Raw genomic sequence first — 25,753 nt, forward strand, 5'->3', positions numbered from 1 at the left:
AGGACACACTAAGAACACACTAAGAACACACTAAGGACACACTAAGGACACACTAAGGACACACTAAGGTCACACTAAGGACACACTAAGGACACACTAAGGTCACACTAAGGTCACACTAAGGTCACTTCTTACTCTTCTAGCCTGAATTTAAAAGGTTTTAAAAAAAGGCATGACTTTCGTTCTTAGTTAAAAGCTTGATACGTTACTAATCAAAGTTGAGTTAAAATCATGATGTTTTGATACGTTACTAATCTAAGTTGAGTTAAAATCATGATGTTTTGATACGTTACTAATCTAAGTTGAGTTAAAATCATGATGTTTTGCTCCGTTATAATGGACTGCATCAGAATGACCAGAAAAAGCTATGGACAGACTAAACTTTATTATGATTTAAAAAATAATGTTATACACAAATGAGATAAACGAAGCGTCATGTTTATAACGGTGACCAGTGAGTTGTGATATTAGCGCCTCTAAGTTTCTCACTCATCCTTACTCACGATTCATTCAGGATTATTCATTAAAACATATTTGATTTACAATAACAGTGACTCCCAAAATGACATCATTTGTAACTGTGAGCAGTGAGTTGTGCCTTGTCGTTCCCGAACGCTCATCTTCTTTATCTGGTTGCACCTCGTCTCACGTTGTTCAAGCACCTTCTACTCCTCGCCGCTTGCCAGGATGCCCAAAAAACCTGAAACCCTGACCTCATCCCTGGTTATGGGTAGAAGGTCGTCGGTTCAACTCCCTCCGCATGGCGAATTGCCTGGAATTGCGGTGTGAAACGATATCCATCGTCTATAGTCTCAGGGACGTCAGTAGACTGCACCTTCTTGACCTGACGAATCATCACGCCGGATAACACTTGCCCAATACACTGTGGGAAGGATATTACAAAACTACATTACCCATAAGGCAGTATGGCTGGAATTCAATCAAACATGGGAGGGACGGGTAAATCAGAGATAAACAACAACAAACAATGACAAAAGGAGTTAAATTGAGTTTGGTTGAATATTTGTTATTGTTTTCTTCCGTCAAAGGAGAGGAGGACCAAAATGCAGCGTGGTTATTTTTGATTCATCTTTAATAAAAGATAAACCCGAACGATACAAAACAAGAAACCTAACGTGAAAACCTAAACAGCCTTATCTGGTGCAAACAGAACACTGAGACAGGAACAATCACCCACCAAACACTCAAAGAATATGGCTGCCTAAATATGGTTCCCAATCAGAGACAACGATAAACACCTGCCTCTGATTGAGAACCACTTCAGGCAACCATAGACTTTTCTAGACAACCCCACTAAGCCACAATCCCAATACCTACCAAAACCCCAAGACAAAACACACCACATAATTAACCCATGTCACACCCTGGCCTGACCAAATTAATAAAGAAAACACAAAATACTAAGACCAGGGCGTGACAGTTATGTATAATGTATTAGCACAATTATCACATATTATTCCTTACAGCATACAAACCGAATCCAAGGAAGAATCCAAGTACGGTCTTAAAAGCTGAGTCGAAGTTGTCCAAGATGAGAGGACCACAGGGCTGAGAGGAGAGACACATACATTGATATTGGTCCATTAGATATTGATCTTTACATTCATTGGTCCATTAGATATTGATCTTTACATTCATTGGTCCATTAGATATTGATCTTTACATTCATTGGTCCATTAGATATTGATCTTTACATTCATTGGTCCATTAGATATTGATCTTTACATTCATTGGTCCATTAGATGTTGATATTTACATTCATTGGTCCATTAGATATTGATCTTTACATTCATTGGTCCATTAGATATTGATATTTACATTCATTGGTCCATTAGATATTGATCTTTACATTCATTGGTCCATTAGATATTGATATTTACATTCATTGGTCCATTAGATATTGATCTTTACATTCATTGGTCCATTAGATATTGATCTTTACATTCATTGGTCCATTAGATATTGATATTTACATTCATTGGTCCATTAGATATTGATCTTTACATTCATTGGTCCATTAGATATTGATCTTTACATTCATTGGTCCATTAGATATTGATCTTTACATTCATTGGTCCATTAGATATTGATATTTACATTCATTGGTCCATTAGATATTGATCTTTACATTCATTGGTCCATTAGATATTGATCTTTACATTCATTGGTCCATTAGATGTTGATATTTACATTCATTGGTCCATTAGATATACAGTAAAAGGAGGACTCTAGTCTAGAAGGATATCACTTTGTTTTGGTATAGACATTGCGCCACATTGCTTCCACCATTTAAAAGTAGTCAACTGGGTGTTGCCTGTGGTTTGTAAAACAAAGACGAAGGTAATATCCAGGAGCCAAGACCAAGACGTATACCAGGACATTGGTCCCAATGGGTCTATGGGACCCATAGACTCAAGACCCAGTATGAGTTGAGACCAGGACAAGTTGGTTCTTTATGTGGTCTTGAGTGGTTGCAAGACCAAGATCAATCGATCAAGAGTTCATGGGACCTCTCTTCAATTGTAAGAAACTCAAGTAGAGTAAACTTGTGTACAGTACAGTAGGGTACAGTACAGTACAGTACAGTAGACTAGGGTACAGTAGAGTAGAGTACAGTATAGTAGAGTAGAGCTCAGTACAGTAGAGTAGAGCTCAGTACAGTAGAGTAGGGTACAGTACAGTAGAGTACAGTACAGTGCAGTAGACTAGGGTACAGTAGAGTAGGGTACAGTAGAGTAGAGTACAGAAGAGTACAGTAGAGTAGAGTAGAGTACAGTAGAGTAGAGCACAGAAGAGTACAGTAGAGTAGAGTAGAGTACAGTAGAGCAGAGTACAGTACAGTGGAGTACAGTAGGGTACAGTAGAGTACAGTAGAGTAGAGTATAGTACAGTAGAGTAGAGTACAGTAGAGTACAGTAGAGTACAGTAGAGTATAGTATAGTACAGTAGAGTGCAGTAGAGTACAGTAGAGTAGAGTATAGTACAGTAGAGTAGAGTACAGTAGAGTAGAGTACAGTAGAGTATAGTACAGTAGAGTAGAGTGCAGTAGAGTAGAGTAGAGTAGAGTAGAGTAGAGTACAGTACAGTACAGTACAGTAGGGTACAGTAGAGTAGGGTACAGTAGAGTAGGGTAGGGTAGGGTAGGGTACAGTAGAGTAGGGTACAGTAGAGTAGGGTTCAGTAGAGTAGGGTTCAGTAGAGTAGGGTACAGTAGAGTAGAGTACAGTAAAGTAGGGTACAGTAGAGTAAGGTAGGGTGGTGTAGGGTACAGTAGAGTAGGGTTCAGTAGAGTAGGGTACAGTAGAGTATTGTTCAGTAGAGTAGGGTTCAGTAGAGTAGGGTACAGTAGAGTATTGTACAGTAGAGTAGGGTTCAGTAGGGTAGGGTTCAGTAGAGTATAGTTCAGTAGAGTAGGGTTCAGTAGAGTAGGGTACAGTAGAGTAGGGTTCAGTAGAGTAGGGTAGGGTGGTGTAGGGTTCAGTAGAGTAGGGTTCAGTAGAGTAGGGTAGGGTGGTGTAGGGTTCAGTAGAGTAGGGTACAGTGGAGTAAGGTACAGTAGGGTAGGGTGGTGTAGGGTTCAGTACAGTAGGATACAGTAAAGTAGGGTTCAGTAGGGTAGGGTACAGTAGAGCAGGGTACAGTAGAGTAGGGTTCAGTAGAGTAGGGTACAGTAGAGTATTGTACAGTAGAGTAGGGTTCAGTAGGGTAGGGTTCAGTAGAGTATAGTTCAGTAGAGTAGGGTTCAGTAGAGTAGGGTACAGTAGAGTAGGGTTCAGTAGAGTAGGGTAGGGTGGTGTAGGGTTCAGTAGAGTAGGGTTCAGTAGAGTAGGGTAGGGTGGTGTAGGTTTCAGTAGAGTAGGGTACAGTGGAGTAGGGTACAGTAGGGTAGGGTGGTGTAGGGTTCAGTACAGTAGGGTACAGTAAAGTAGGGTTCAGTAGGGTAGGGTACAGTAGAGCAGGGTACAGTAGGGTAGGGTACAGTAGAGTAGGGTACAGTAGAGTAGGGTTCAGTAGAATAGGGTTCAGTAGAGTAGGGTAGGGTGGTGTAGGGTTCAGTAGAGTAGGGTTCAGTAGAGTAGGGTTCAGTAGAGTAGGGTAGGGTGGTGTAGGGTTCAGTAGAGTAGGGAAGGGTGGTGTATGGTTCAGTACAGTAGGGTACAGTAGAGTAGGGTTCAGTAGGGTAGGGTACAGTAGAGTAGGGTACAGTAGAGTAGAGTTCAGTAGAGTAGAGTTCAGTAGATTAGGGTACAGTAGAGTAGGGTACAGTAGAGTAGGGTACAGTAGAGTAGGGTCCAATAGAGTAGGGTACAGTAGAGTAGGGTACAGTAGGGTAGGGTACAGTAGAGTAGGGTACAGTAGAGTAGAGTTCAGTAGATTAGGGTACAGTAGAGTAGGGTACAATAGAGTAGGGTAGAGTGGAGAATGATTCCTCTAAATGTAGTGTGTTTTAGAAGTAATATACAGTGCATTCGGAAAGTATTCAAAGAATTCAAAGTACCCTACACCAGTTTTCATCAAGACGTGACACTTGGCATTCAGGCCAAAGAGTTTAATCTTGGTTTCATCAGACCAGAGAATCTTGTTTCTCATGGTCTGAGAATCCTTTAACTTCCAGGAGGACAACCATCTCTGCAGCACTCCAAGCCGGCTGTCATATGCCTTTTACTGAGGAGTGGCTTCCGTCTGGCCACTCTACCATAATGGCCTGATTGGTAGAGTGCTGCAGAGATGGTTGTCCTCCTGGAAGGTTCTCCCATCTCCACAGAGGAACTCTGGAGCTCTGTCACCTCCCTGACCAAGGCCCTTCTCCCCAAGTTGCTCAGTAATGCCGGCCGTCGCTAGGAAGAGCCTTGGTGGTTTCAAACGTCTTCCATTTAAGAATGATATAGTCCACTGTGTTCTTGGGGGCTTCAATGCTGCAGAAATATTTTACTACCCCTCCCCAGATATGTGCCTCGACACAATCCTGTCTCGGAGCTCTACGGACAATTCCTTTGACATCATGGCTTGGTTTTTGCTCTGACATGCACTGTCAACTGTGGGACCTTAAATAGACAGGTGTGTGCCTTTCCAAATCATGACCAATCAGTTGAAATTACCACAGGTGGACTCCAATCAAGTTGAAGAAACATCTCAAGGATGATCAATGGGCTCCTGAGTGGTGCAGCGGTCTAAGGCACTGCATCTCAGTGCTAGAAGTGTCACTACAGACCCTGGTTCGATTCCAGGCAGTATCACAACCGGCTGTGATTGGGAGCCCATAGGGTGGGCGGTGCACAATTGGCCCAACGTCGTACTGGTTTGAGTTTGGCCGTGGTAGGCTGTCATTGTAAATAAGAATTTGTTCTTAAACTGACTTGCCTTGTTAAAAAAAGGTAAAATAAAAAAAATGGAAACAGGATGCACCTGAGCTCAATATCGAGTCTCATTGCAAAGGATCTGAATGCTTATATAAATAAGGTATTTTTGTTGGTTTTATTTTTAATACATTTGCCAAAATTTCTACAAACCTGTTTTCACTTTGTCATTATGGGGTATTGTGTGTAGATTAACGAGTAAATTGTTGTAAAAAAAAAATTAAAACCATTTTAAAATAAGGCTTTAATGTAAACATAGTGTGGAAAAGGGAGAGGTTCTGAATACTTCCGAATGCGTTGCATAGTGTTGTTTTGGCTGACAATAAGAAGCATTACCTCTCTGTAGATCCACATCATTTCAGATTTGTCAGATCTTCCCTGAAGTAACAATGAACGCAAGAAAAAAAAGTTTCAAAATAACATTATGGGATTCAAATGTCTTTGACCTACAGTACCACTCAATAGTGTGGACACACCACCGCATTCAAGGGTTTCTCTTTATTTGGACTATTTTCTACATTGTAGAATAATAGTGAAGACGTCACAACTATGAAATAATACATATGGAATCATGTAGTAACCAAAAAAGTGTTAAACAAATCCAAATATATTTTTGAGATTCTTCAAAGTAGACACCCTTTGCCTTGATGACAGCTTTGCACACTCTTTGCATTCCCTTGACCAACTTCATGAGGTAGTCACCTGGGAATACATTTCAATTAACAGGTGTGCCTTGATAAAAGATCATTTGTGGAATTTCTTTCCTTCTTAATGCTTTTGAGCCAATCAGTCGTGTTGTGACTAGGTAGTGGTGGTATAGAGAAGATAGCCCTATTTGGTAAAAGACCAAGTCCATATTATGTTTAAGAACAGCTCAAATAAGCAAAGAGAAACGACAGCCCATCAATAGTTTAAGACATGAAGGTCAGTCAACCCGGAAAATGTCAAGACATTTCTTCATGCGCAGACGCAAAAACCATCAAGAGCTATGATGAAACTGGCTCTCATGAGGACCGCCACAGGAAAAGAAGACCCAGAGTTACCTCTGCTGCAGAGGATAAGTTCAGTAGAGTTACCAGCTTCAGAAACTGCAGCCCAAATAAATGCTTCACAATGTTCTAGTAACAGACACATATCAACTGTTCAGAGGAGACTGTGTGAATCAGGTCTTCATGGTCGAATTGCTGCAAAGAAACCACTACTAAAGGACACCAATAATAAGAAGAGATTTGTTTGGGCCAAGAAACACGAGCAATGGACATTAGACTGGTGGAAATCTGTCCTTTGGTCTGATGAGTTTTTTGGTTCCAACTGCTGTGTCTGTGAGACGCAGAGTAGGTGAATGGATTATATCTGCATGTGTAGTTCCCACCGTGAAGCATGGAGGAGGTGGTGTGATGGTTTGGGGGTGCTTTGCTGGTGATACTGTTGGTGATTTATTTAGAACTCATAGCACACTTCACCAGCACGGCTACCACAACATTCTGCAGCGATACGCCATCCCATCTGGTTTCCGCTTGTTATTCAACAGGACAATGACCCAAAACACCTCCAGGCTGTCTAAGGGATATTTAACCAAGAAGGAGAGTGATAGAGTGCGGCATCAGATGACCTGACCTCCACTATCACCCGACCTCAACCCAATTGAGATGGTTTGGGATGAGTTTGTGTTAGGAATTTTATGAAGAATGACTAAACAATATCTACATTTAAATAGAACTATAACTAATTAAACTCTACCCTGTTTTACAATATCTGATGAATAATGGTAGGTCCTAAGAAAGAGGTTATGTAGCATGGATAAGGGGTCAATGGAAATGATAACCATTGTGGAAGGATGTATTGTGTATGTCTAAAGTAAGCAAAGAAGATCATTAACCTATGCTTGAACCGACTCAACTATAACTCTGTGGCGATCAAATAAGACAACGAGAGCCTCTCCAGGTTTTCCGTATCTGGAACTGTCTGCTAAGTAGTGATAAACTATGGTGAGACTTCAGGAGTTAATCCAGATATAGTGTGTGTCATGTGTGTGCGCTAGAAAGTTGGAATGAACTTTTGAACGTGCTTTGTCCTGGTCGAGAGGAGGAGATTCATTTTATAACCTATGACGTCATATTTGATATATAAACTGTTGTACAGGGTTCTATGAGCAGCGCGCTCCGAGAATAAATACTATTGGCTAATTTTGATAGACTGGTCTCTGATAGACTGTCTATTTCATGCAAATAAGGATCTTACAAATTCTTAGAAACAGACAGAATGATTTTAATTGAATTGGTTAATGAACACATGTAGGAATTGTTAAATTCCTTTGACAGTTGGACAGCAGAGTGAAGGACAACCAGCCAACAAGTGCTCAGCATATGTGGGAACTCCTTCAAGACTTTTGGAAAAGCATTCCAAGTGAAGCTGGTTGAGAGAATGCCAAGAGTGTGTAAAGCTGTCATCAAGGCAAAGGGTGGCTGCTTTGAAGAATCTAAAATCTATTTAGATTTATTGAACACTTTTTTTGGTTACTACATGATTCCATATGTGTTATTTCATAGTTTGTATGTCTTCACAATGTAGAAAATAGTAAAAATAAAGAAAAACTCTTGAATTAGTAGGTGTGTCCAAACTTTTGACTTGTCCTGTAAATTGTTTTTATTATATGTAGCATTCCTCGTAATTGAATTAGTTGGTTGCCGGGAGTTATTCCTGCTCAAATCACAGTTAGGATTGAAATCTCCTAGCACCATTTAAAACAGCTGACGTATGTTTTTTTACTTACCCAGTTGCCGCCATCTTTAGTCATTTGAACCTCCATACATTGGGACGGGTCTGACTTGAAACTAGAACATTGACAGGTCTCTGGAATATTGCTATCCCAGTCTCTGTAACTCATTATTCCACAACACTTACCCTGCAACAGCAAACACAGTTGTCAGTGAACACGAGGTGAGAAACAGTGAACACAAGGTTAGAAACAGTGAACACAAGGTTAGAAACAGTGAACACAAGATGAACACAAGGTTAGAAACAGTGAACACAAGATGAACACAAGGTTAGAGACAGTGAACACAAGGTTAGAAACAGTGAACACAAGGTTAGAAACAGTGAACACAAGATGAACACAAGGTTAGAGACAGTGAACACAAGGTTAGAAACAGTGAACACAAGATGAACACGAGGTTAGAAACAGTGAACACAAGATTAGAAACAGTCAACACAAGGTTAGAAACAGTGAACACAAGATGAACACAAGGTGAGAAACAGTGAGAAATTTACATTGCTAGTCTTACAATTTGATCATGACAGATTAAGACCTCTTTATGAATTAGGTTGCAAAATTCTGGTAATTTTTTAAAAATTCACAGGTTTTCCAGAAATCCTGTCTGGAAGATTCCCAGATTACCAAGGGAATGTAACAGTATAACTTTAATCCGTCCCCTCGCCCCTACCCAGGTGCGAACCAGGGACCCTCTGCACACAGACAACAGTCACCCACGAAGCATCGTTACCCATCGCTCCACAAAAGCCACGGCCCTTGCAGAGCCGCGGTGAACCACTACTTCAAAGTCTCAGAGCAGGTGACGTCACCGATTGAAACGCTATTTAGCGCGCACCACCGCTAAATAAGCTAGCCGTTTCACATCCGTTACACATGGAATCCAGAATCCTGCATCCAGGATTTATGGAAAACTTGGGAATTTAGGACATTTTGCAACCTATTTATGAATATGAATAATTGTGGAACGATATGTAGACTTCCACAGTACTTGTACTTGTAGAGCCATGATAGTTTGTCGCTGCTCTGCATCAGCCATCATTTCTGATGTAATTGCAGGGAGGTTTTCTTGAATCACTTGCATGGCCTTAAATAACGAGGGGGGGAAAAAAAATACACATTTTGAGAGGATTCATCAATTTAAGATGCTTTTATATTTAATTTAAAAAGTGTTAATCAAGCCACAAAGTAAATGTACAAAATATAAACTGTGAAAGAATAATAAATAATAGCAATAGCTTGTGTCTAGAGAACTTTAAAACCCTTCTGTATAACAACTTAGTTTAAGATAAACAGTGTTGGTGATATATCGGCATAAAATCAATGCATTTAAAAAAATAATAATAATAATGCAATAGACTTTTAAATATCTAAAGAAAAGTTTACCTCAGGCATTGAACGAGCCACTTTAAATCCCAAAATAAGAAAAAGGATTGATCCAAAGCCTATTATTCCAAGGAACTGAAAACAAAATACAAATTTTCGGGCAAAAACAAACAATTAGTAAATCATACACAATCACACAGTTTTGTTTAATACATTTCTTTAAAATGTTATTATATATATATTTATATTTTTTTGCCACATTGAATTAAAAAATTGTTACCATGCAACCATATCATTGTCTCTTGCAGGAAAAGTTTTATTTTGTATTGTATAAACACTATGGTCAATAAAGGCTAATAATGTGATGTTTTAAAACGGTTTTGTATTGAGTCAATGAGATCCAAGTATTCACCAATCTCAGTATCACAATGTTCTCTTGGTATGCACCATATGCTCCAAGTAAAGAGAGCAGCACAGAAACAACTGCAGTCGATATAATCCATGTCAAGCCAATCGACTCTCCTTGGTCATGCTGGAAAACAGGATCACAAGCATTGTCATTGGGGGGGGGGAGAGTGAGACTTAAATTGTACAGTTGTTGTTTGTGTTGTTAATTAGTTGGATAATTTCACCTCTGTATTATGTGGTGCTGCGATCATTCCCAAAACCAATAGGACACACCCTGCAATCTGAAACACCATGAAAACCATGTCATTCCCAAAACCAATAGGACACACCCTGCAATCTAAAACACCATGAAAACCATGTCATTCCCAAAACCAATAGGACACACCCTGCAATCTGAAACACCATGAAAACCATGTCATTCCCAAAACCAATAGGACACACCCTGCAATCTGAAACACCATGAAAACCATGTCATTCCCAAAACCAATAGGACACACCCTGCAATCTGAAACACCATGAAAACCATGTCATTCCCAAAACCAATAGGACACACCCTGCAATCTGAAACACCATGAAAACCGGGTCACAATTTACAATGCAATATATTAATACATCAAGAAAAGTTAGAAACATACACAATGAAAGTATTCAAACAACAGAACTACTTTATAATAACTAAAAATAAATAAAACAAATAAAGAGGTTAAAAGACACACAGGCAGAAAAATCTATGAATAAACCAACAACAGGTACAGTTAATGAACAATAAAATGGACGAGGTTATCTCATCTTAATATTGCTTACCCCTAACAACATGTTGAATCCAAAGAACAGCTGTTTCAGACATCTGTTGACCTGTGCCATTGTGAACAGAATCAAAGAGCAAAACAAGCTGTTAAAAATGATGTTGGGCACACAGAGTATCTACTTGCTTGCTTATCTAGACCCTTATTCTCAAGTCAGACTGTTTCAACGGCACGCACTGCTTTAATTATACCACTGCTTGTGGGGAGGGCGGTCTTTCATCTGCGTATCTACGGTAAATTACGTTAAAACAGGCAGGGTTTCTGACAGGAACGTCCTGTCACCGTCGTTTACATGATGTTTAGCAGAGCAGGACCGGATTTGGTCAAGATGGTTGTCGATGGGGAAAGTGACAAACTCGTCGTCCCTTGTTGGTACGTTTTCTCTAAATCTAAATCGTAAAAACATTTAGCTATCTTCAAGACAGTTTATTCAGTAGCTGAATAGATCTTCACTACATGACCATGAAAGTGACAAACTGACACATATCCATATTTGTGATAAATAACTTTATGTCAAAGGAAGTGCTGTACTGCACTGAATGGTTCTCCGCAGCTAGCTTGGCAGCCATGACATGCTAAGCTAAAATGATCAGGCGTTTCTAAGGGAACCAGCTCTCTTATAAAGGGGGACGGAAACACTAGGATTTAGAACGCCTGATAACCGGAACTGTAAATCGCCGTATTGGCATTGTTGCGTCAGTGGCAGGGGAGAGCATTGTGGAACTCCCCAAAATGGCTGAATTTACAGAGTAGCTCCAAGTCTGAGAATGAGTTTATTCCAGAGACAGAAATAATTGTTAGTTAGGGAGCCAATAAACCAACTGAAACCTCAAATCATGTTTGAGCCGAGCGTTGCCCCAGATCAGAGTTTGTTCTCTTAGCAGTAACAACACAGACGTCTGAAACACCTCAGCTAGAGGGTCCGCCTAGGCAAACACAAACTGGTGTGAGTGGGGATGCTGCCAGGTAATGGCTAGAGTATGAGTGTGTGTGTTGTAGAGAGATTGTCGCGATTCAGCACAAAATCCCAGCGGATGGTGGCTGTATTGCTGTACATCCAGTCAACGGTTCCTGTCAGTCTGTCTGGTGATGTATTTATTGGACGTGTCAATAATCTTTATGAAGGACTTCCTGGCCGAAGCGGTTACTCGACCAGTCAGCAGCCGATATGCCAGCTAAATAATTGGTGAAATGTTGCTTGATTATAAATTGTTTAAAGTTAATATCAGTAGTGGGTAGGTGTTCAATATATTGTAATGAAACAGGCAGGGAGCAGGTCTCGAACCCTCGACCTTCTAGCCCGAAGTCCAGCGCGCTATCGACAGTGCCCCAAAAGCATGCTCGAACGGCAGGGTCGATATCCGCGTTTATAAACCCAGGGTCGTTACACTATAAAAGTATCCTATAACGCTGTTTATTATCAGCGCTGTTTGGCACGTTGGTAACACATTTACCATTAGATTAGACGACAGGAGTTTGAATCGCAGACAGCATCATGATTCATGAAATCTCATTCTAACCAATGATGGGGCATGCTCCTTATATATACATTGTGATTTAGTTTCGGTATCAGACTAACTTTTCTTATGATTTTGTTTGAGGAGCAAAGTTTATCGCCAGTTCACGCTATCTGCCTGCACAAGGGAGAATTGGACGAGCTGCACGGCGGCTCATCCCTGCGTGTGCTGTTTCTTCCAGAATGCGCGCATACACAGACGAAAAGGCACTGTATACAATTCATTTCGTAACTCGAGCCCAAGACATAGACCTAATGTCCGCGCCTTATGTAAAACATTGTATTAGTTAGCTTGTCCACTATAACAACAGGTTCAAACGTAACCAGATTAACTTGCTTTGAAGACAATACCACTTTCAGTGCGCACTATCCCGGTGTCCCTGTCGTTAGAGTATTGACTTCAACATGCGTTGGCTGCCATTATTGGAAAGGAATGGTAACTACACTCGGCAACTAGTTGGCAGAGTCAACGTAGACTTTAATAATATACCATTTAGCAGACACCTTTATCCAAAGCTAACCGGGTTATATGGTAGTGGAAACAGATCATAGAAACAGGATAACAATGTTGATATCATGGATGGTCAGTCCTTGTCTATGAATTTGAGATTGGTTACATTTCTCCAGCCCCAATCCCTCAGCTTTTTACCGAAAGAGGAGCAGGGGGACACTGTGTTGTTGTTTCTACTGCCGATTGCCACTTTAAGAAGTTAAGATGCAGATTAAATACACACACCAACATATGTTACAGATGCTATATAAAAATCCCATCACTCAGACAGTTAGTGAATACACAGTATCCAGCACAGCACAGCAGTAGGTAGCACATCCATTAAAACAGTAGGACAAGGTAACACATCCATTAAAAAAGTAGGACAAGGTAACACATCCATTATAACAGTAGGACAAGGTGACACATCCATTATAACAGTAGGACTGGGACAAGGTAACACCTCCATTAAAACAGTAGGACAAGGTAACACATCCATTAAAACAGTAGGACAAGGTAACACATCCATTATAACATTAGGACAAGGTAACACATCCATTATAACAGTAGGGCAAGGTAACACATCCATTATAACAGTAGGGGAAGGTAACACATCCATTATAACAGTAGGACAATGTAACACATCCATTAAAACAGTAGGACAAGGTAACACATCCATTATAACAGTAGGACCGGGACAAGGTGACACATCCATTAAAACAGTAGTACTGGGACAAGGTAACACATCCATTATAACAGTAGGAAGAGGTAGCACATCCATTAAAACAGTAGGACAAGGTAACACATCCATTAAAACAGTAGGACTGGGACAAGGTAACACATCCATTATAACAGTAGGACAAGGTAACACATCCATTATAACAGTAGGACAAGGTAACACATCCATTATAACAGTAGGACTGGGACAAGGTAACACATCCATTATAACAGTAGGACAAGGTAACACATCCATTAAAAATAGGGACTGGGACAAGGTAACACACCCATTATAACAGTAGGACAAGGTAACACATCCATTATAACAGTAGGACAAGGTAACACATCCATTATAAATAGGGACTGGGACAAGGTAACACACCCATTATAACAGTAGGGCAAGGTAACACATCCATTATAACAGTAGGACAAGGTAACACATCCATTATAACAGTAGGACAAGGAAACACATCCATTATAACAGAAGGACAAGGTAACATGTCCATTAAAACAGTAGGACAAGGTAACACATCCATTATAACAGTAGGACAAGGTAACACATCCATTATAACAGTAGGACAAGGTAACACATCCATTATAACAGTAGGACAAGGTAGCACATCCATTATAAATAGGGACTGGGACAAGGTAACACACCCATTATAACAGTAGGGCAAGGTAACACATCCATTATAACAGTAGGACAAGGTAACACATCCATTATAACAGTAGGACAAGGAAACACATCCATTATAACAGAAGGACAAGGTAACATATCCATTATAACAGTAGGACAAGGTGACACATCCATTATAACAGTAGGACAAGGTAACACATCCATTATAACAGTAGGACTGGGACAAGGTAACACATCCATTATAACAGTAGGACAAGGTAGCACATCTATTAAAACAGTAAGACTGGGACAAGGTAACACATCCATTATAACAGTAGGACAAGGTAACACATCCATTATAACAGTAGGACTGGGACAAGAAACACATCCATTATAACAGTAGGACTGGGACAAGGTAGCACATCCATTATAACAGTAAGACTGGGACAAGGTAACACATCCATTATAACAGTAGGACTGGGACAAGGTAACACATCCATTATTACAGTAGGACTGGGACAAGTAACACATCCATTATAACAGTAGGACAAGGTAACACATCCATTATAACAGTAGGACTGGTACAAGGTAGCACATCCATTAAAACAGTAGGACAAGGTAACACATCCATTATAACAGTAGGACTTGGACAAGGTAACACATCCATTATAACAGTAGGACTGGGACAAGTAACACATTCATTATAACAGTAGGACAAGGTAACACATCCATTATAACAGTAGGACAAGGTAACACATCCATTATAACAGTAGGACAAGGAAACACATCCATTATAACAGAAGGACAAGGTAGCACATCCATTAAAACAGTAGGACAAGGTAACACATCCATTATAACAGTAGGACTTGGACAAGGTAACACATCCATTATAACAGTAGGACTGGGACAAGTAACACATTCATTATAACAGTAGGACAAGGTAACACATCCATTATAACAGTAGGACAAGGTAGCACATCCATTATAACAGTAGGACAAGGAAACACATCCATTATAACAGAAGGACAAGGTAACATATCCATTAAAACAGTAGGACAAGGTAACACATCCATTATAACAGTAGGACTGGGACAAGGTAACACAACCATTATAACAGTAGGACAAGGTGACACATCCATTATAACAGTAGGACAAGGTAACACATCCATTATAACAGTAGGACTGGGACAAGAAACACATCCATTATAATTCACACACTACACAATACAGGGACATTTATTTTTCGGCAAACATTAGTTATGTCAATTTCAGTCTAGCTAAATGAGGTGGATCTAACAAAACACTACAAAACCAAATCTGCAACAAAATGTATTTCAGTACTTGACTATTTGAGGTGGAAGCTACGCAACGTTACAGTAACTCACGTTACCTAATATGGGTACACGTATAAACTGTGTTGCAATTTTAGTTGCAGTTGAGTTGCTTTGCTAACGTTATTTGCTGAGGGGTGTTACACAAAACACTTCAGACGCAATTAACTTATTACCTTCATCTAGAGTTGTAACAAAGTTGTCCAGTGTCTAACGCTAGCCTCGTCAACAACAGTCATGACCGGTTAACGGTACCTCTCTTCGATTCACTCTCCGCGCAAAATCTCAATCAGACAATCTGCTGGTTCCTGCCAGTGACGCATTGGCGTCAGTCGTTTCTATGGCAATGTAAAATGGCGCAAATAAACCTTGTCAAAATACTAAATATAAATACGTTTTTATGTTAAATGCACATTTTTGTTGTACTAGTGGATTGAATATATATCTTTGCTTAGATTTCCTTCCCAAAGTGTTTCCATTTCCCTGTGTATCTTCTTATATGGACTCTCTTTGAGGTTATGTTCATCCAATCACATTGTTCAATCATAACTGCCAGTTTCCACTTACTACATTGGCCATAGCAACATAGCACTTCTCTGGAAATTATTCTGACACAATTACAACGAGCAGTAATGATTTATATCATATCATTTTATTAACTCTGAGCTGGTTGTTTACTGACATGATGCTTGTTGTTGTGAGGATGACAAACCTTTCAGCATGTTGAACAGATATTCATAATGGCTTGTTCATTCACCATTGTCATACCACACTTATATACACTCATTATTAACATGCAGTTTCAGATTTTTTTTTTAATGCACTTTAAAAACAAGGTACAATAGTTAGATCTGAGGGGAACAATTGGCATTTATCATGTACAGGATAAACCAAACTGTACAGCAGAGAAGAGGTGGGATGAGAGCCACACCATGTGTTTTTTTTTTTGAGTTCAGGCACAGGAACGTTTCAGCCACTGGAATTTAGCCGTGTGTTTGTTTTTCATTTGAGTTCAGGCACTGGAATTTAGCCGTGTGTTGATTTTCACTGTAGTGTTCCAAACAAAATACCAGCAGGAGGATAACAGTTTGGTATACATGAATCAAGTTCTCGTCCTCGTGCAGAGCATGGTTATCTGTGGTGTTGACGCTGAGGTCAGGTGACAGCTAGAGGACTGAGTTGGTACTTGACTCTGTCGAGGCTGTCGTTGAGCGGTGGCTCTGTGGACCGTATCTGGAGGGCCAGCACTACCAGAGACATCACTATGGCAGCAATCTGGAATACAGTGGAACAGATCAAGTTTCAAGGTTCCCGTTTATTGACAATGTATAACACGTTGGAAATGTTATACACTTTCACTTTATTTTGATTTTACCTTTGTTTTAACAGTAAAAAAAAAGCAATAACAAAACATGATATAATATATAGAAATGTGCACAGAATAATGTGCTTTTTATCCACTCATATCCACAACAACGAGTCCACTTTGTGGTATTGAACCATAGTTGTACTAAATGCTACACTTGTCTTGCATCTAAAGACATAACACCTGGGGAGGTAATAATAGCTTCACAATAAAACATGAATAAACATTTATCATTAAAACAATAACAGTAGCGTCACAATAAAACATGAATCAACATTAAACATTAAAACAATAACAGTAGCTTCACAATAAAACATGAATCAACATTAAACATTAAAACAATAACAGTAGCTTCACAATAAAACATGAATCAACATTAAACATTAAAACAATAACAGTAGCTTCACAATAAAACATGAATCAACATTAAACATTAAAACAATAACAGTAGCTTCACAATAAAACATGATTCAACATTAAACATTAAAACAATAACAGTAGCTTCACAATAAAACATGAATCAACATTAATTAAACATGAAAACAATACAAGTCAGTGGTCATACCATAATGGTGGCAAATGTAGAGATGAATCCGATCATGATCTGAATCAGGAAGTTCATGTGTCTCTTCAGGATGGGACCACAAGGCTGGAACAGACAGAGATGGCATTGTAACAGCCATATAATTATATATTAGAACTCATTATATATTACAATTACATATTAAATAATTGAATAGTATCTCTGTGGTAACAGATCCCTTAATTTTTTTAGTGATTTATCTTGTAACTTTGGAGTCAGTTTAGCCCAATGCTAGCTAGCTTTCCCCCGAAAATTGTGGCATCAAAATAAAAAAAAAGAACAACGTTTAAATAAGACTGCTTTACCTTGCTGTACACCCAGCGCTCCTGGGACACTGAAGTTGTAGTTTGTCCGTGTGTGTTATTGTGCTGACAGTTTAGCTTCAGAAAAACACAGAGACAGAGAAACAGGATCTAACTCCTTTATGGGTCACCACAAGCCTCTGTAGACTCTTTCGAGTCTGTTTAAAGCTTCTATCCTTAGTTGCTACATCCAGTTCTGGACTTGTATTATATATACCCACTGACATCAGGGCAGCAGGTAGCCTAGTGGTTAGAGGCAGGTAGCCTAGTGGTTAGAGGCAGGGTAGCCTAGTGGTTAGAGGCAGGGTAGCCTAGTGGTTAGAGGCAGGTAGCCTAGTGGTTAGAGGCAGGTAGCCTAGTGGTTAGAGGCAGGTAGCCTAGTGGTTAGAGGCAGGTAGCCTAGTGGTTAGAGGCAGGTAGCCTAGTGGTTAGAGGCAGGGTAGCCTAGTGGTTAGAGGCAGGTAGCCTAGTGGTTAGAGGCAGGGTAGCCTAGTGGTTAGAGGCAGGTAGCCTAGTGGTTAGAGGCAGGGTAGCCTAGTGGTTAGAGGCAGGTAGCCTAGTGGTTAGAGGCAGGGTAGCCTAGTGGTTAGAGGCAGGGAGCCTAGTGGTTAGAGGCAGGTAGCCTAGTGGTTAGAGGCAGGGTATTCTAGTGGTTAGAGGCAGGTAGCCTAGTGGTTAGAGGCAGGTAGCCTAGTGGTTAGAGGCAGGGTAGCCTAGTGGTTAGAGGCAGGGTAGCCTAGTGGTTAGAGGCAGGGTAGCCTAGTGGTTAGAGGCAGGGTAGCCTAGTGGTTAGAGGAAGGTAGCCTAGTGGTTAGAGGCAGGGTAGCCTAGTGGTTAGAGGCAGGGAGCCTAGTGGTTAGAGGCAGGTAGCCTAGTGGTTAGAGGCAGGGTATTCTAGTGGTTAGAGGCAGGTAGCCTAGTGGTTAGAGGCAGGTAGCCTAGTGGTTAGAGGCAGGGTAGCCTAGTGGTTAGAGGCAGGGTAGCCTAGTGGTTAGAGGCAGGGTAGCCTAGTGGTTAGAGGCAGGGTAGCCTAGTGGTTAGAGGTAGGTAGCCTAGTGGTTAGAGGCAGGTAGCCTAGTGGTTAGAGGCAGGTAGCCTAGTGGTTAGAGGCAGGTAGCCTAGTGGTTAGAGGCAGGGTAGCCTAGTGGTTAGAGGCAGGGTAGCCTAGTGGTTAGAGGCAGGGAGCCTAGTGGTTTGAGGCAGGGTAGCCTAGTGGTTAGAGGCAGGGAGCCTAGTGGTTAGAGGCAGGTAGCCTAGTGGTTAGAGGCAGGGTAGCCTAGTGGTTAGAGGCAGGTAGCCTAGTGGTTAGAGGAAGGTAGCCTAGTGGTTAGAGGCAGGGTAGCCTAGTGGTTAGAGGCAGGTAGCCTGGTGGTTAGAGGCAGGTAGCCTAGTGGTTAGAGGCAGGGTAGCCTAGTGGTTAGAGGCAGGTAGCCTAGTGGTTAGAGGCAGGTAGCCTAGTGGTTAGAGGCAGGGTAGCCTAGTGGTTAGAGGCAGGTAGCCTAGTGCTTAGAGGCAGGTAGCCTAGTGGTTAGAGGCAGGTAGCCTAGTGGTTAGAGGCAGGGTAGCCTAGTGGTTAGAGGCAGGTAGCCTAGTGGTTAGAGGCAGGTAACCTAGTGGTTAGAGGCAGGTAGCCTAGTGGTTAGAGGCAGGGTAGCCTAGTGGTTAGAGGCAGGGAGCCTAGTGGTTAGAGGCAGGTAGCCTAGTGGTTAGAGGCAGGGTATTCTAGTGGTTAGAGGCAGGTAGCCTAGTGGTTAGAGGCAGGTAGCCTAGTGGTTAGAGGCAGGGTAGCCTAGTGGTTAGAGGCAGGGTAGCCTAGTGGTTAGAGGCAGGGTAGCCTAGTGGTTAGAGGAAGGTAGCCTAGTGGTTAGAGGCAGGGTAGCCTAGTGGTTAGAGGCAGGGAGCCTAGTGGTTAGAGGCAGGTAGCCTAGTGGTTAGAGGCAGGGTATTCTAGTGGTTAGAGGCAGGTAGCCTAGTGGTTAGAGGCAGGTAGCCTAGTGGTTAGAGGCAGGGTAGCCTAGTGGTTAGAGGCAGGGTAGCCTAGTGGTTAGAGGCAGGGTAGCCTAGTGGTTAGAGGCAGGGTAGCCTAGTGGTTAGAGGCAGGGTAGCCTAGTGGTTAGAGGTAGGTAGCCTAGTGGTTAGAGGCAGGTAGCCTAGTGGTTAGAGGCAGGTAGCCTAGTGGTTAGAGGCAGGTAGCCTAGTGGTTAGAGGCAGGGTAGCCTAGTGGTTAGAGGCAGGGTAGCCTAGTGGTTAGAGGCAGGGAGCCTAGTGGTTTGAGGCAGGGTAGCCTAGTATTTAGAGGCAGGGAGCCTAGTGGTTAGAGGCAGGTAGCCTAGTGGTTAGAGGCAGGGTAGCCTAGTGGTTAGAGGCAGGTAGCCTAGTGGTTAGAGGAAGGTAGCCTAGTGGTTAGAGGCAGGGTAGCCTAGTGGTTAGAGGCAGGTAGCCTGGTGGTTAGAGGCAGGTAGCCTAGTGGTTAGAGGCAGGGTAGCCTAGTGGTTAGAGGCAGGTAGCCTAGTGGTTAGAGGCAGGTAGCCTAGTGGTTAGAGGCAGGGTAGCCTAGTGGTTAGAGGCAGGTAGCCTAGTGCTTAGAGGCAGGTAGCCTAGTGGTTAGAGGCAGGTAGCCTAGTGGTTAGAGGCAGGGTAGCCTAGTGGTTAGAGGCAGGTAGCCTAGTGGTTAGAGGCAGGTAACCTAGTGGTTAGAGGCAGGTAGCCTAGTGGTTAGAGCGTTGGACCAGAAACTGAAAGGTTGCTAGATTGAATCCCTAAGCTGACAAGGTATAAATCTGTCATTTTGCCCTTGAACAAGACAGTTAACCCACTGTTCCTTGGCCGTCATTGTAAATAAGAATTTAGTTTTTTAACTGACTTGCCTAGCTAAACAAAGGTCAAATTAAAATAAATTATTCAAGAATATAACTTAGAAATTTCTCATTAGCTTAGTTCATTCAGAACCCCAAACACAAGCTTGTTTTACTCCAATGTTTGTAGACAAACACTGTACAGCCTATAATGTTGATATCGTGGATGGTCAGTCCTTGCATCCATAGCTCTGTCTATGAGTTGGAGAGGGGTTACATTTCTCCAGACCCATCCCTCAGCTGTTTATCATTTACATGACGAAAGGCTGGTCCCAAGGCTGTCTTGTTTCTTCATTTCATATTTTGTTTATCTCAATCCGTTGGCTGCTGCTATTAGTCATCTCTGTGCATCTAAAATGTCTCCACTGTTAAGACAGCCTTAGCTCTCCTTGTCCATCTCCTAACAGGAAGGTACTGTAGGTAAGCTCACCATAGTGTTCTGTAGGCCTAGATTTACAGTCTCACATAGAATGTCCAATGAGTTGTCTGGAGGGAGTGGAGGACAGTAGCAGGAGAGTGGAATGTGACAACCCCAGTCTGAGTGGCCACGCAGTCCACAGCATTGATCCTAATGGACAAACAACATAAACAAACAAACCAAAAAAGAACACTGATCTTCAAATATCAATATTTGTTTGATTGTGCAACAACAAACGACAATATTGTACAACAACAAACGACAATATTGTACAACAACAAACAACAATATTGTACAACAGCAAACAATTAGTCTGGTCCACCTCTGTATGTTTTTGCCAACTATTCTGTCTACCATTGTCAATAAATTGATTTTATGGTAATAATGATGGTGTTAAAGTCGATCCAGATCTGGCAATGTTAACAATATTTAGATAAGTTGGCTGAAGATAATACAGATCTGAAGCCAGATTGATTGATTGATTGATTGATTATTACTGATGCCTGGAGTTTGTTCAGCTCCCTCTGGACCTGCGGTTCAGTATCGTGAAGAGGAGTCACAGAGTGAAACCTTCTGTCCAGAATCTCCTCCATCTTAAATGAATAAATAACACATTATTATAACATCACACACTGTTCATTAACATAACAACCGTTTTTTAATTGTTAAAAAGTCAATGACATTTTTAGGGGAGGAAGTGGATACCTTTGGTTGGGCACGAAGCATCGGCACAGCGATGATGACGATGGCTATGAATTCACAGGTCATGAAGACAACATACTGTAGAAAGATACATATATATAGAGAGAGAGAGATAGAGATAGAGACAGATAGACAGAGAGATACAGAGACAGGTTAACAACATGCAGACCCCCCCCCCAAAAAACACCCTGTCCTAATCATTTATTATAATTTTCAAATCAAATCTAAACAATCAGATGAATCTGAATAATAACACAAATCAACCATATTACTCTGATCTGTGAGACAAAGCTGTTAAAAACCATGGTTGTTGTCTGTGAGACTAAGCTCTTATAAACCAGGGTTGTTGTCTGTGAGACTAAGCTGTTATAAACCAGGGTTGTTGTCTGTGAGACTAAGCTGTTATAAACCAGGGTTGTTGTCTGTGAGACTAAGCTATTATAAACCAGGGTTGTTGTCTGTGAGACTAAGCTCTTATAAACCAGGGTTGTTGTCTGTGAGACTAAGCTGTTATAAACCAGGGTTGTTGTCTGTGAGACTAAGCTCTTAAAAACCAAGGTTGTTGTCTATGAGACTAAGCTGTTATAAACCAGGGTTGTTGTCTATGATACTAAGCTGTTAAAAACCAGGGTTGTTGTCTATGAGACTAAGCTCTTATAAACCAGGGTTGTTGTCTATGAGACTAAGCTGTTAAAAACCAGGGTTGTTGTCTATGAGACTAAGCTGTTATAAACCAGGGTTGTTGTCTATGAGACTAAGCTCTTATTAACAAGGGTTGTTGTCTATGAGACTAAGCTCTTATGAACCAGGGTTGTTGTCTATGAGACTAAGCTGTTATAAACCAGGGTTGTTGTCTATGAGACTAAGCTCTTATAAACCAGGGTTGTTGTCTATGAGACTAAGCTGTTAAAAACCAGGGTTGTTGTCTATGAGACTAAGCTGTTAAAAACCAGGGTTGTTGTCTATGAGACTAAGCTGTTATTAACCAGGGTTGTTGTCTATGAGACTAAGCTGTTAAAAACTAGGGTTGTTGTCTATGAGACTAAGCTGTTAAAAAACAGGGTTGTTGTCTATGAGACTAAGCTCTTATTAACCAGGGTTGTTGTCTATGAGACTAAGCTGTTATTAACCAGGGTTGTTGTCTATGAGACTAAGCTGTTAAAAACCAGGGTTGTTGCCTATGAGACTAAGCTGTTAAAAAACAGGGTTGTTGTCTATGAGACTAAGCTCTTATTAACCAGGGTTGTTGTCTATGAGACTAAGCTCTTATTAACCAGGGTTGTTGTCTATGAGACTAAGCTCTTATAAACCAGGGTTGTTGTCTATGAGACTAAGCTCTTATAAACCAGGGTTGTTGTCTATGAGACTAAGCTCTTATGAACCAGGGTTGTTGTCTATGAGACTAAGCTCTTATTAACAAGGGTTGTTGTCTATGAGACTAAGCTCTTATAAACCAGGGTTGTTGTCTATGAGACTAAGCTGTTATAAACCAGGGTTGTTGTCTATGAGACTAAGCTCTTATAAACCAGGGTTGTTGTCTATGAGACTAAGCTCTTATTAACCAGGGTTGTTGTCTATGAGACTAAGCTCTTATAAACCAGGGTTGTTGTCTATGAGACTAAGCTCTTATAAACCAGGGTTGTTGTCTATGAGACTAAGCTCTTATGAATCAGGGTTGTTGTCTATGAGACTAAGCTCTTATTAACCAGGGTTGTTGTCTATGAGACTAAGCTCTTATAAACCAGGGTTGTTGTCTGTGAGACTAAGCTCTTATAAACCAGGGTTGTTGCCTATGAGACTAAGCTCTTATAAACCAGGGTTGTTGTCTATGAGACTAAGCTCTTTTAAACCAGGGTTGTTGCCTATGAGACTAAGCTCTTATAAACCAGGGTTGTTGTCTATGAGACTAAGCTCTTTTAAACCAGGGTTGTTGCCTATGAGACTAAGCTCTTATAAACCAGGGTTGTTGCCAATTCCATTTCAATTCCAGTCAATTCAGAATTAAAATCTAATTCCAATTCCAAAATCAAACTTTTCCTCGTTAAAAAGCATTGAAAAGACTTGGAATTGGAATGTCATTGTACATTCTGAATTGACAGGAATTGAAATGTAATTGATCCCAATCGTGTTAGGCTGCATTTACACAGGTAGCCCAATTCTGATCGTTTTGCCACTAATTGGTATTTTGACCAATCAAATCAGATCTCTTGCTTATAATTGAGCAGAAGATCAGAATTGGTCTGCCTGTGTAAACGGAGCCTTAGAGACAACTTACCAGGATCAGCTGTATTCTCTTGTCTCTGTAGGCAGCGTAGCCTCCCAGGATGGAGAACAGCACCGTCATGGGTCCAATCACATTTAGTACGTACATCTCATGGAGGGTACTGCGATGGTCAAACTGCACTCACACAAATAATACGGGTCTGTGTTGCTGTCAACATCACTTTAGGTGACGTCCTGTAGGTTTTTACAATGTCAATTTCACAGCAGGTCATTTTAAAGGTCAGTTAAATGACCTGACGACTTTGTTCATTTACAATGAATTGTAAATGGTGTTATTATTGTTATTATTTCATAAAAAGAAACTCTCTGAGTTCTGAAACATTTGTAGAGTTGTTACCTCAGGAGGGTGTTGGAAGCTGTATGAAACCCCAACTACGAACAGAAATACCCCAGATACCTGCAAGTATAGATATTTTAGCTCTGGTACGGTACGTTACAAATGTATTAAGATGTAAGATGCCATTATTGGAAACACGCTACACTGCTATTTACACAATATAGATATACTTCAATATGTTTTACATTTTGTTATTGTATTTTAGACGAACAGTTTGTTTTTAATATGACCCCTTTTCAGATGTTAAATGTTTACACAGGTGTTTTTAATATGATTTATACACTGTTATAATGATGAATCCATAACATGGAGGGGCGGCAGGGTAGCCTAGTGGTTAGAGCGTTGGACTAGTAACCGGAAGGTTGTGAGTTCAAAACCCCCGAGCTGACAAGGTACAAATCTGTCGTTCTGCCCCTGAACAAGGCAGTTAACCCACTGTTCCCAGGCCGTCATTGAAAATAAGAATTTGTTCTTAACTGACTTGCCTGGTTAAATAAAGGTAAAAAATAAAATAAATAAATAAACAATTAACCAAATAAGTCATTAACAAAAGAAGGTCAGACCCGGTAGGTCAAACCAGTACGTACCAGAAGCAGGACATTGAAAGTGATACACAGTCCTCTCGTGTACGTTCTGCCATTCCCCATAGTGCGATAAACACGTCCTCGATCCCAAAACAGTTGCTTCAAACTATAACTGGACGGATAACGGACTGAACACGAGACCCTGGGGGTGATTTACTGTGTTTAAAGGGGATCCTTCAACTTGTTTCTGTTGGAGGGTGGAAAATGACCAAGTTTGGAAGGTTGTTTCTTTAACTACTACGTTAGTTGGCAGAAAGCCCTTGGTTACCAACTACGGCAGAAGAAATGGATCAAAATAAGGAGTTTTCTTTTCTTCTTGGCAGTGGAAAACACTTGGGTTTTATTTGGCCTAAGAGAAGCACATCACTTGTCTGGGTGGGATTGGAGAGAACAGCATCTGTAGGTTACTCTTCCTAGTGAATTCCATGAAAAAAGAGTAGATACACTGCACTACAGTACTAGTCAAAGGTTTGGACACACCTACTCATTCAATGTTTATTTTTACTATTATTCTACATTGTACATTCATAAAAAAAACTATGAAATAGCACATGGGAATCATGTAGTCAACAAAGAAGTGTTAAACAAATCAAAATATATTTTAGATTTTAGATTCTTCAAAGTAGCCACACTTTGCCTTGAAGACAGCTTTGCACACTCTTGGCATTCTCTCAACCAGCGTCCCTGGAATGCTTTTCCAACAGTCTTGAAGGAGTTCCCACATATGCTGAGCACTTGTTGGCTGGTTTTCCTTCACTCTGCGGTCCTACTCATCCCAAACCATCTCAATTGGGTTGAGGTCGGGTGATTGTGGAGGCCAGGTCATCTAACACAGCCTGTGTTGGGTCATTTTCCTGTTGAAAAACAAATGATAGTTCCACTAAGCGCAAACCAGATGGGATGGCGTATCGCTGTATAATGCTGTGCTAGCCATGCTGGTTAAGTGTGCCTTGAATTCGAAATAA

The 25,753-nt window shown here is 40.9% G+C and overlaps 2 protein-coding genes across 7 annotated transcripts; both read right to left on the reverse strand.

Annotated features, from left to right (window-relative positions):
- On the reverse strand, positions 1–15,669 carry LOC110512520 (CD9 antigen-like). 5 transcript variants are annotated; one of them, XM_036956594.1, is made up of 10 exons: positions 15,535–15,669; positions 10,687–10,737; positions 10,107–10,163; positions 9,887–10,006; positions 9,535–9,609; positions 9,140–9,235; positions 8,152–8,283; positions 5,715–5,756; positions 1,486–1,569; positions 2–883 (listed from the first exon to the last, which is right to left on the reverse strand). In XM_036956594.1, exons 1-10 carry the CDS (start codon positions 15,538–15,540, stop codon positions 725–727), a joined length of 822 nt encoding a protein of 273 aa, XP_036812489.1. In that variant the 5' UTR covers positions 15,541–15,669; the 3' UTR covers positions 2–724. The 5 variants fall into 5 exon arrangements, with proteins under 5 accessions (XP_036812492.1, XP_036812489.1, XP_036812491.1 ...); XM_036956597.1 differs by lacking the exon at positions 15,535–15,669 and having other exon boundaries at positions 1–883; positions 1,497–1,569; positions 10,687–11,262; XM_036956596.1 differs by lacking the exon at positions 10,107–10,163.
- Positions 15,670–15,991: 322 nt separating this feature from the next.
- LOC110499714 (23 kDa integral membrane protein) lies at positions 15,992–25,047 on the reverse strand. 2 transcript variants are annotated; one of them, XM_036956598.1, is made up of 9 exons: positions 24,792–25,047; positions 24,205–24,264; positions 23,860–23,982; positions 21,588–21,662; positions 21,380–21,475; positions 20,895–21,032; positions 17,613–17,687; positions 17,290–17,373; positions 15,992–16,633 (listed from the first exon to the last, which is right to left on the reverse strand). In XM_036956598.1, the coding sequence occupies exons 1-9, from the start codon at positions 24,849–24,851 to the stop codon at positions 16,514–16,516; spliced, it is 831 nt and encodes a 276-aa protein (XP_036812493.1). In that variant the 5' UTR covers positions 24,852–25,047; the 3' UTR covers positions 15,992–16,513. The 2 variants fall into 2 exon arrangements, with proteins under 2 accessions (XP_036812493.1, XP_036812494.1); XM_036956599.1 differs by lacking the exon at positions 23,860–23,982 and having other exon boundaries at positions 24,792–25,045.
- Between the last annotated feature and the right edge of the window lie 706 nt (positions 25,048–25,753).

The sequence above is a fragment of the Oncorhynchus mykiss genome, chromosome 21 (assembly GCF_013265735.2).
Source record: "Oncorhynchus mykiss isolate Arlee chromosome 21, USDA_OmykA_1.1, whole genome shotgun sequence".
In the NCBI taxonomy this organism is placed as follows: domain Eukaryota; kingdom Metazoa; phylum Chordata; class Actinopteri; order Salmoniformes; family Salmonidae; genus Oncorhynchus; species Oncorhynchus mykiss.

Bases quoted from the DNA above. Each gene is read 5' to 3' on its own strand.
- LOC110512520 (XM_036956592.1), bottom strand. From the start codon at position 10,746: ATGGCACAGGTCAACAGATGTCTGAAACAGCTGTTCTTTGGATTCAAC. The intron at 10,164-10,686 runs GTAAGCAATATT...ATGGTGTTTCAG, and splicing joins GATTCAACATGTTGTTAGGG to ATTGCAGGGTGTGTCCTATT. The intron at 1,570-5,714 runs GTAATGCTTCTT...CTCTCCTCTCAG, and splicing joins TGATGTGGATCTACAGAGAG to CCCTGTGGTCCTCTCATCTT.
- LOC110499714 (XM_036956598.1), bottom strand. From the start codon at position 24,851: ATGGGGAATGGCAGAACGTACACGAGAGGACTGTGTATCACTTTCAAT. The intron at 21,663-23,859 runs GTAAGTTGTCTC...ATCTTTCTACAG, and splicing joins AGAGAATACAGCTGATCCTG to TATGTTGTCTTCATGACCTG. The intron at 17,688-20,894 runs GTGAGCTTACCT...GTTTTTCTGAAG, and splicing joins TAGGCCTACAGAACACTATG to CTAAACTGTCAGCACAATAA.